At 61.3% G+C, this 9976-nt stretch overlaps 2 protein-coding genes across 2 annotated transcripts; both read left to right on the top strand.

The window, feature by feature from the left end:
* Window positions 1-4128: 4128 nt before the first annotated feature.
* LOC311214151 (metallothionein-1) lies at window positions 4129-5416 on the top strand. Its single transcript, XM_084294612.1, has 3 exons — window positions 4129-4249; window positions 4515-4580; window positions 5159-5416. The coding sequence occupies exons 1-3, from the start codon at window positions 4219-4221 to the stop codon at window positions 5251-5253; spliced, it is 192 nt and encodes a 63-aa protein (XP_084150738.1). The 5' UTR covers window positions 4129-4218; the 3' UTR covers window positions 5254-5416.
* Window positions 5417-7890: 2474 nt separating this feature from the next.
* Window positions 7891-9033, top strand: LOC311214117 (metallothionein). Its single transcript, XM_084294561.1, has 3 exons — window positions 7891-8048; window positions 8182-8247; window positions 8780-9033. The coding sequence occupies exons 1-3, from the start codon at window positions 8018-8020 to the stop codon at window positions 8872-8874; spliced, it is 192 nt and encodes a 63-aa protein (XP_084150687.1). The 5' UTR covers window positions 7891-8017; the 3' UTR covers window positions 8875-9033.
* Window positions 9034-9976: the final 943 nt, after the last annotated feature.

The raw sequence follows: 9976 nt of genomic DNA, 5'->3' as shown, positions 1-9976 counted from the left end.
TCTAATTCTGAAAATTAGCAAGTGGGGGAAAAAATGAAATTAAATATGCCCAAGGTAATGATACTTGGAAACTTCAGGTCACGTTTCAGCCAGGGGAGGCGGCGAGCAGTTGGAGCAGGTGAGTTTGAAGTCTGTGGGAACCTGAGAAACACAAAGGGAAGGGAAGGAGCAGGGGAAAAAAAAAAATCCGAGCTGCACACTGGGAAAGCATCAGGCTGGTGAGTTACGATGATGATGAGAGTTCAGATGATGCCTAATGAAGCAGGCAGTGCCAGCAACGCTGGGCGGTGGGACAGAAAGACACTGGGGTGTCCGTCCTGGGGGGTCAGTGTGAGCCCCAGCTCAGCTCTCGTGAGTGTTCCTATTTCCCAGCCAAAGCTTCATCCATCCTCGCCCCTTGCTCCCCTTGGGGGCTGCAGTTCTGCCCTCATTAGACCTTGAAGTAATTCCCATTAACATTTATGAGAGTTTCAGGATCAAAAAGGGAAGCAGCCCTTTCATCTCCCAGGCGTGCCCAAACAGACATCGCCCGGCCCCAAAACCTGCTAGGAACACCGGGAGCGCCCGGAGCATCCCCCCGGGGTGCCCACCAAGGGGGCTGCAGGGCCAGCTTCGCCCCAGCGGAGCCACCAGCACGTGGTACCGCTCCGCTAGCTCTTCATTAAGAGCAAATAATTAGCAAATCACCACCCTCCCCGCGTGTTTTGTTTTTTTTTTAATTTATTTTCTAAGGGGAAGGCGATGCTGATAGCTGGCGCACAGATAAAAATACGGCACGAAGCGAAAGCCGCTTGCCCAGAGCCACAGGACAAGCCTCCGAAGCCAGCAGCCTTGAGTCACAGCCCGGTGCGTTGCAACGCGGATCCCAAACAACCCACATCAAAGCCCGGTGCGGAGTTGTGAAAGCACCGCGTTATTGCACGCCGTGCAATTCCCTTTTAATGAAAAGCTGCTAAAAGCCTTCCGACGGGCAGCGGCTCTCGCTGAAGGTGCATTTCTCCTGCGAGGGGCTTTGCGGAGCCCACTGAGGGCTGCTTTCACTCAGGTGGATGGAAACGTTGTGCCCTGCCTATAGCTGACCCGGAGGAGTGGGCGCGGATGGGGCGAGGTGGGAAAGCTCCTGTTTTCCCTAATTCTGGGAAAATAAAGCAACTTCCATGCATGATGTCAGCCCGCCGACCTCACGTCGCTCCCAAACGGCTTCCAAGGCTTCGCACACGCACACTCAGCGCCGTGATTCATCCCCTGCCTCCTCTGCCAAGGGGCTGGCAAGCACCGGCACAACAAAACAACGCCGGCACCTATTTCCCGTGCTCCAAACACTTGTTTATCATCAGCAAATAATGACCTGAGATACCTGCAAAATGAAAGTCGAGCCTGCTTTCCAAGCAGCAATCACCCCTGTGGTTTCCTCCTGGTTTTCAGCGGTTAGGATGTGTGGGCCGGGCTGGCCGGCTGCTCATGCCCCCTTGTTTTCCCTATTTTAGATAAAAAGCTGAGCAGCGAGGTGTGGTGAGGGAACACAGACCCCAGTGAGCGTCCCTGGGGTCTCCAAGCCATGCCCACACCAATTTCATCACCCAGGCCCTGATCCCTATCGTATTGAACCGTGATGGTTGGCTGGAGCAGCCCAGCATCTCCTGGGGATGCTGAGCATGGCCAAAAAACATATTGCTGCTCGAGGGGACACCACCAGGGCACGAGGAGCCTGCATCTCCTTGGCAGGATTTGCTGCGTGGTGGCTGTCACCCGCAGCAGACCCATCACCTGCCCATGGAGTCACCGCTGCCACCTGCTTTCAGCCACCCACAGCTGGGTGACGCGCGTGCCCGTCACGGGATGGTGGCACCTCGCAGCAGAGCACCTGAGCGCCTCCGTCACCCGTTCCCCAGGATGGGAAGTCTCCCTCCCGTGGGAGGGAAGCTGCTCCCTTCCTTCATGCAAAGCAGGGGAGAAAAGAGCTCGTGGCCAAGCTGAGAGCAGACGAGGAAGAGAGCGAATGAGTCACGCAGCCTGGCTCCAACCTCCCTGTTCCTCGAGGAGATGCCACCAATGTGGCCAAGCCTCCTCGAGGAAAGGGGAAGCATGGGGAGCTGCCTGGCTGCCGGCATGCAGCCCTCACCTCGGCCTCCCCAGCCTTTAACACAGCCCCCATTGCCGGGCAGCCCCCCCACACCTTGGCTGTGGCAGCAGCCATGGCACCGGTGCCTCCCGTGGCACCGTGTCCTGTCCGCATCCCTCCGTCGGGGTGCACTGGGAGCAATTTCCTGCCCAGCCAAAACTCAGCTCCTTGTCCCAGGAGCAGGGCACGCGTGGGACCTCCCTGTCACATCCCCGTGTGCCCGGGCGGGTGGTGACAACCCCAGCTGATGGCGTGATGTGGGTGAACGGCACCGGCGCCACTCATGTCCCCAGGCACGGCTGTGTTTGCCTGCTCCCAAGCACTCAGGATCATCCCCGTGGGGCCCGGCCACGCCGCGGGGAGCGGCTAACACCCTTGGCACGGCACCTGACCGCTGGCACGGTGACATTCAGCAGCGTGACATTTGTGTGGCACCTCCCAGGAGCTATTTCCACCCGCAGCCCGTTGCCAGCAGCGCTGTCTCAAGAGCCGCTCGGGGCCAGATTTGGGAGCTGGACCCAAGCATCTTGCTGATCTGCACGCAAGCAGCCCCGGCATGCATCTTCAGAGAGCCCCAGCCCTTTCCTGCACGGCTTGTCACCTCGCCGGCTTGTCATGTGTGTTGGGGACGTGGGGATGAGCGTCCACCGAGACTCAGCACGCTGCCGGGTGGCTGGGACGAGGAGCGAGCCCATCAGCTCTGCCTCCCTGGGGCTTTTCTGCGCACATTTCCCACCGGCGCCCAGCTCCGCCAGCAGAGACGCGGAGACGGGGCCGCTGGCACCTTTCCCCACTAGGTCACCGAACAAGCTCCCAACGTGCCCAGACAGCTGGGTGGTAAAAATACTCCCTGGCCCCACGTTTTGGCTGGATTAGCATCGCCTCCAACGCAGCAGCGAGGCACCGCGGGCAAAAGCCCAGCCCGGATAAAACCCTGAAGCAAAGGAGTTTCCCAGCACAGCCACCGTGGGCTGCGGGGACAAGTGCGTTCCCAGGTGCACGGCAGGCACCTGTCACCCCAAAATCTGCTCGTGGGCGATACCAGGAGCTGGTGGGGTGCTTCCCATCACCCCCGTGCCTGGCCCCTGCTTCCAGGGATGTGTCTTTAGGGAGCGCCCCGGAAAATGGGATGCTCAGAGGGGAGGCACCGGAGCCTGGAGCAGTCACAGCGATTTTTCAGGGGCTCAGTGGGATGCTAAAAGCAGAGTGAGACGTGTCACTAGTGAAAAACCCCAGGGGCAAGGAGGGGGCCACATTCAGTATGGGGAAAGCCTCCGCACACAGGAGGATGCTCCACGGCTGGCAGAGCCCGCTGGCCGTAGGGCAGTCCCTCCCCGCGTGCTGAAATTGCTTTCATTTCGTCAAATAAACGCATCATTTCGATCGCACCTTCCACCCCGGATCCCCGCAGCTCTTTCGAGTGGGTGAGCAAAGCCAGCGAGCCCAGCACCCGGCAGCCGCCGGCACAGTTGGCCAAGCCGACGGGCAGCGACGTGGCTCCCCCGCCGCCCTCCTCGCGGCTAATTGAGCACGGAAATTAATTAAGGAGGGTGGGAGGGGGCACCGTGGCGGGGTGCCGGAGGGGACGTGGGCTCCGGCTGGGCCAGTCGGGCTCGTTGGTTTTGCTGCTGGCGGGGAGGGCGGCGGAGGCATGGGACGGGGTCTGGGGACCTCCACAGTGAGGAGGGGGCTGCGGTGGGCTCGTGTGATTTTTTGGGGGCTACATCCCGTGGTTTTATCAACGTGGGTGCTACGGGAGGAGGAACAGGGAGGCAGCGGTGTGATGAGCCGCCCGTTCTCTGCGCCCACGTGTCTGTGCGTCCATCTGTCCATCCATCCATCCGTCCATCCATCCCCGAGGCAGCAGTGACCCAGCCCGCCGTCACCCACCACCGGGGAGGGGATCAGGGCCCCCGTGGTGGCCGCCCGGGCGGTGAATCAGCAGCGCCCGGGGCAGCAGCCGGGCAGAGCCGTGCGCAGGCAGCGAGGGGCGGAGGTTTTGCACTCGCTCTCTCCCTGCTAGGGATAAATAGCAGCAGCAGCGCGGCCGGCCCGAAGCCCAGTTTCCCATTGCCAACGCGTCCCGCAGCCGCAGCATGGACTCCCAGGACTGCCCTTGCGCCACTGGTAAGCCAACGCTCCCTCGCCAAGCGCTGGAGCATCCCTGCGGGGCTGCCCTGGATTCATCCTGCCCAGCCCGGCCACCCTAAAATCCTCCCCGAGCCAGCCGTGGGGCACTGTGCCGCGGTGCGGGATGCGGGGCGAGGGATGTGGGATGTTGCTAGAGCAGCAGGGATGCTCGGGACGGGATGCTGAGCCCGGGCTGCGGAGCTGGGGATACTCTGCCTCCTCACCCCCCCTGTTTTTTTTTCCCTCCTTTTCTCTCTTTCAGGTGGCAACTGCACCTGCGGGGACAACTGCAAATGTAAAAACTGCAAATGCACGTCGTGCAAAAAAGGTAAGGAGGCCCCCGAGCCCCCGGAGATCAGAAACCCTCGTGTGTTTTTTTTTTTCCACCACACATCTGTAGGCACATTAAACAGAGACAGACTCAGGAATCCCCTTCCCAGACATCAGTTTACTCCTCCTATTTATTTTTTTTTGCCCCCAAAGAGGGAGGTGGCTTCCCCATAAGCAATACAGGGCACCCCGTGTAACCCAAAAAAACAGCGTGTCCCTCGCTGGTGTCCGAGGCTCAGCGCCAGGCAATGTCCTTGGGGGGAAGGGACACTGGCACTGCAACATCCTCTGTTTGCTCCAGACCCACTCACCCTGGCCAGAAAGGTGCTGGGGGGGAGGGCTGCATGGGTAACAGGGCCCCCCTGGGGAGCCTGCACCCCCCCAGGGCCAGCCCTGGCTCAAAGCCACCCAGGAAAGGCACCCAAAGGCAGGGAAGGGGAGGGGGGGGACACTGCTAAAATTAGCCTGGGGTGGATACTCATCCATCACAGCATGACGCGGGGGGGGGCGGTGGGAACCCACCCACACACACCCTTCGGAGAACACCCCCCTAAATTTATTTTCCTCCCCTCCCAGGCTGCTGCTCCTGCTGCCCCGCGGGATGTGCCAAGTGCGCGCAGGGCTGCGTCTGCAAAGGGCCCCCCTCCGCCAAGTGCAGCTGCTGCAAGTAGGGGCCGGCGGGCAGCCCCCCCCCGCCGCGCTGACCCTGGGGGGAGCCGAAGAAAACTAACTTTATTCTCTGTGGTTTTTTTATATGTGCGTTCCGATACCTTCAGTGTTTGGCACGCGTGGCGTGCGCTGAGCTACCTAAATAAAGCGATGTGTATATAAACACCCGGCCGCTGCCTCTCTCTGGTCTCCGGTGTCGCACGGGGCGGCAGAAAAAAATTTTTTTTTTAGGGGGGGATCGTGGCAAAACGCCCACCTGGGGAGCTCGCCAGCCTGGCTCATGGGCTGGCACGCATCTCAGGGCTTGTTTTGCTCCTTTCTTCCAGCCTCCGACCTCCCCTAGCACTTGCTCTGGGTTTAACACTTTCCCTTCACAACACGGTAATTTTCTGGTTAGTTTGTTTTTTGTTGTTGTTGTTGTTTTCTTTTTTTTTTTCTTCCCGCCCTCTTGTTACCCAAGGGCAAATCCCAGGCTCCCTCCTACACCAGAAATCCTCCTCGGGGCTAATGAGCAGCTCCTTATTACAAGCAGTTCGTCAACAGGGCGGTAATGAAGGCTGCGCCGTGCCCATTTCCAGGGGTGATGTTTGCGGGGCAGGTGGGGCGGCAGGGCCAGGAGCTCGCTTTCCCTCCTGGCAGCAGAGCGGGGCTGCCTGGGAGAGCCGCCAGATCTGCTCCCTGGTGGGGCTTGGGGTGGCTCGGACACCATGGGGTGCAATGCCTGTGATGGGGTGGGAGGCCCAGGATGGGGTGTGACACATGTAATGGGGTGTGATGGGCATGGGGTGTGATGCCCAGGATGGGAGGCAATGCATACAACAGGGTGTGATGCCCACAATGGGGTGTGATGCCCACAATGGGGTGCGATGCCTGTAATGGGGTGCAATGCCCACCGTGGGGTGTGATGCCCACAGTGGGGTGTGATGCCCACAATAGGATGCGATGCCCACAATGGGGTGTGATGCCCACAGTAGGGTGCAATACTCACAATGGGGTGTGATGCCCACAGTAGGGTGTGACACCTGCCATGCCACAGGGCAACCTTTCACCACCCTCTTTTTGCTGCAAAAGCTTCCCTGACCCAACCACTGCTGCCAGGGCTGAGGCAGGGGCCGAGGGACCCCCACTCATGGCACTGACCCCCGGTGGTCTCCCCTTTGCTGCAGAAGGGCTCTTCCCCACGGCATCCCCTGCGGTGCCACCGTCCCCCCCAGCTTCCGATGTGCACGAAGCACGCTCTCCTGCCACCGAATGTAGGTCAGCGCAGGAACCCCGCAGGCACGGGGCAGCTCCAGCACGTGGCTTGGGGCTAAATCGTGCCAGCACCACCCGGACGGTCTGTCCCCGTCCCACGTGCACTGGCTGTCCCCCACCTGCCATCCAGGGGGCTTCTTGCCCAGCGAGATGTAAATGCCATCTGGGTAAAAACATCATCGGTGAGCCCATAACAAGCAGGAGGAGCAATGGGGTCAGGCTGTGGATGTCTCTTCGCTTTGAGCAGCCTCTGGCTGATTTTTCCTACCCGGGTTTGGCCGTGCTGCAATTCACAGCAGCTTTTTGCACATCAGGAACCCTGAGGACAAGCCTGTCCCCCACCCTGGGCTTCACAGTGGTTTAATGAAGTTATACGAAAACACAATTTCATCTGAACCCCCCTGATGGCTCACACCTGGCAGTGCGGGGTGCACAACGGGGTGTGACAGGTCCCTGGGGCACCGCAGTTCTGCCTTTCGGATACGGGACCGTGATGAGAAGCAGCTGTCCTCTGCTCAATTTTTGGCTGCCCTAATACCACAGCTCGTACCCGAGCCGCTCAGCCCCTTCCCAGAAAGGCCCCGGGTGCGCGTCCCGGGCCGTGCTCCTCCAGTTTCGTGTCGTGCGCACCGGGCCCGCGGCACCGGGGCCTACGGGAAGCGGTTTTGCAAGCGGCGTTCGCCACCGCACGTGGGCCCGGACCTCGACCTTTTCCTCTCCGCCGCTCGGCCGGCGGCCAACGCACACGGCCCCGTGTTTACGTTCCCTCGGCTCCGCCGGGTGCAAAGCCGGGAGGAGGAACAACAGCCCCCAAACCCTGCGGTGTCACAGACCAGCCCCAGCTCCGTGTCCCGGAGGCTCTGCCAGGATGCACACCAGAAATTCACCCCTCAAATTTCCCCTTTATTTTGCAATAAAGGCTGAAAGCAGGGACAGCCTGTCCCTGGCTGCTGCCACCATTACGTGGCGAGGGGGCCGTGAGGGGGACACCTGTGGCTGTCACCAGGCTGCGATGCCCCAATTTTGGGGGATCTCAGCCCCTTTCCCCCTCACCCCATACGCAGGAAGCCGGGTGGGGGCGGCTGCTGGGGGTGTCCCCATGCATGGGGGGGCCACCAAGGGGTGCAGGGGGGGGGTACAGAGGGCATGGCCATGACCCGGGTGAGCACGGCACGGGTGAGCACGGCACGGCCCCGCGTTGTGCACGGCCCCTCGGTGAGCACGGCCCGGTTCAGCACGGCCCCCCAGTGAACACGACACGACTTGGCACGGCTCAGCCCGCTCTGTGAGCACGGCACAGCCCCGTTCAGCACGGCCCCTCGGTGAGCACGGCACGGCTCGGCACGGCACGGCACGGCCCAGCACCGCCCTGCCGTGTGCAGCGCCCAGCGCCGCCCCAGCCTGATAAATAACGGGCGGGTGGCGGGACTCAGCACTGCTGCGAGCCGAGCCGTGCCGTGCCGTGACTACCCGAGCCAAGCCAAGACAAGACTTGCTTACCCGAGCCGAGCCATGGACCCCCAGGACTGCACATGTGCTGCTGGTAAGTGGGCTCGGATCGGCTCAGCCCAGCTCAGCTTGGTTCAGCCTGGCTTGGCTCGGTTCAGCCCGGCTCGTTTTGGCTCGGTTTGGCTCATTTTGGCTCATTTTGGCTCACGCTTTCTCTCCCTCCCCAGGTGACTCCTGCTCCTGCGCTGGGTCCTGCAAGTGCAAGAACTGCCGCTGCCGGAGCTGCCGCAAGAGTGAGTTGGGGTCTGGGGGTCCCTGCCCTGTGGTGCCCCCATCCCTCCCCTGTGGGACCCCCATGGGGACATCACCACCCATCCCTACCCAGTGGGACCCTCATGGGGACACCACCATGCATCCCTACCCAGTTGGACCCCCATGGGGACCCCCCTCCATCTCTCCCCTGTGAGACCCCCATGGGCACCCCCCCCATCCCTCCTGCCCATGGGGAACCCCCCCTACAGACACCCCCTGGGGACACCCTGCCCTGTGGGACCCCTGTGTGCTCCCCATAGAGATGTCCATGGTGATTTCTCCCTCCCTTTTCCCTGGGGTTCCCCCAACCCTTCAGGACCCCCATGGAGCCCCCCATTTTCCTCCCATTTGGGACCCCAGCCCTGCCTTCTGGATCACCCCATTCTCCCCATCGCCTGGGGACCCCCCCATCGCATCCCAACCCCCTAAACCTCACTCCTTGCCTTCCCACTCCCCTAATTCTTGCCTTCCCTAAATCTCACCCCCCCTAACTCTCGTGTTCCCCCCCCTCAGGCTGCTGCTCCTGCTGCCCCGCCGGCTGCAACAACTGCGCCAAGGGCTGCATCTGCAAGGAGCCGACCAGCAGCAAGTGCAGCTGCTGCCACTGAGCCGCCCGCCTCCGCCTGTAAATAGCCTGCACGCTTCGGGGATGGGAGGGTGACGAAGGGATGGGGAACACAAAAAAAAAAAAAGGAAAAAAAAAAAGCTTATTTTTACATGTTTTGTATCTTCCGTACCCATGGAGAAAATAAATGAGTTTGGCTGAAGCTGCTGGAGTGCTGAGTGCCGACACCGCTCGTGATGGGATGGGGGCTGCTCCAAGTCCCCTTGTCCCCCCCATGGACTGGGGGCACTGCAGCATCCCCAGGGAGAGGTTGGGGCTCTCTGTGCCCCCTGGGGCAGCCCCCAGCAAGCCGGGGGGGCTCTGGGTGCTGCCTGGCCAGGATGGAGATTCAGGATCCGTGGCATGGCCCAGGTTGGCTCCTGCACCTCAGGGGTGGAAAACGAGGTGGGAGGGTGCTGGTTGCAGGGTGGGGGGGGCCGTGGGAAGGTGCCCAGGCCCTGTTTTCCTTCCGAAAATGCCTGCCAAGCGAAAGTGTGGGCCGGGGAGCCCCTGCCCCTGCCGCGGGTGCTGCCTGCCCTCGCACGTCCCATGGGCGCGCCCCATGCAGCGGGGCTGGGAACCTGGCTCTGCTGCCTAAGCAGCCTCCCGGCACCTCCTGTTGCAACAGAGGAGACAGGTTGGGGGTGACCTGCCTTGCCCTAAATGCATAGTATTGCATTTATGTATTTATTTTTAAAATAAATCTCGTGGGAAGATGCCTGGCTCGAAAGTGGGAGGGGCGGGGAATGGGGTTGGGACAGCGCTGCGTGCTGGGACCTCGTGTCCCCGTCCTCCAAACAGAGGGACAGGGGACACCTGTGATGTGACCTGGGGTTCTGGGGGAGCATTTTTCAATGGAAAAAGTCAATTTTTGTGATTTGTACCAAATGAAGCAGGAGATGCCCTTGTCCCATGCACCTGTATAGTGGAAGGGGATGGGAAGCGAGGCTGGCACTGGGGGGTGACCGGGCCCTGGGGGGCTGCACACAGGGGACACCCACACAGGTGGGGGACATGGGGGGACACCAGTGCCAGGGAGCAGCACATCCCAAGCCTCCCCAACCCAATCCATTGGTGGGGGTTTGCTGCCCTCTGCCTGTCCCAGC

Source organism: Netta rufina (genome assembly GCF_964035555.1).
Source record: "Netta rufina genome assembly, chromosome: 13".
NCBI lineage: Eukaryota > Metazoa > Chordata > Aves > Anseriformes > Anatidae > Netta > Netta rufina.
The sequence above is the reverse complement of the archived record's forward strand: the minus strand, read 5'-3'. Positions and strand labels throughout refer to the sequence as shown.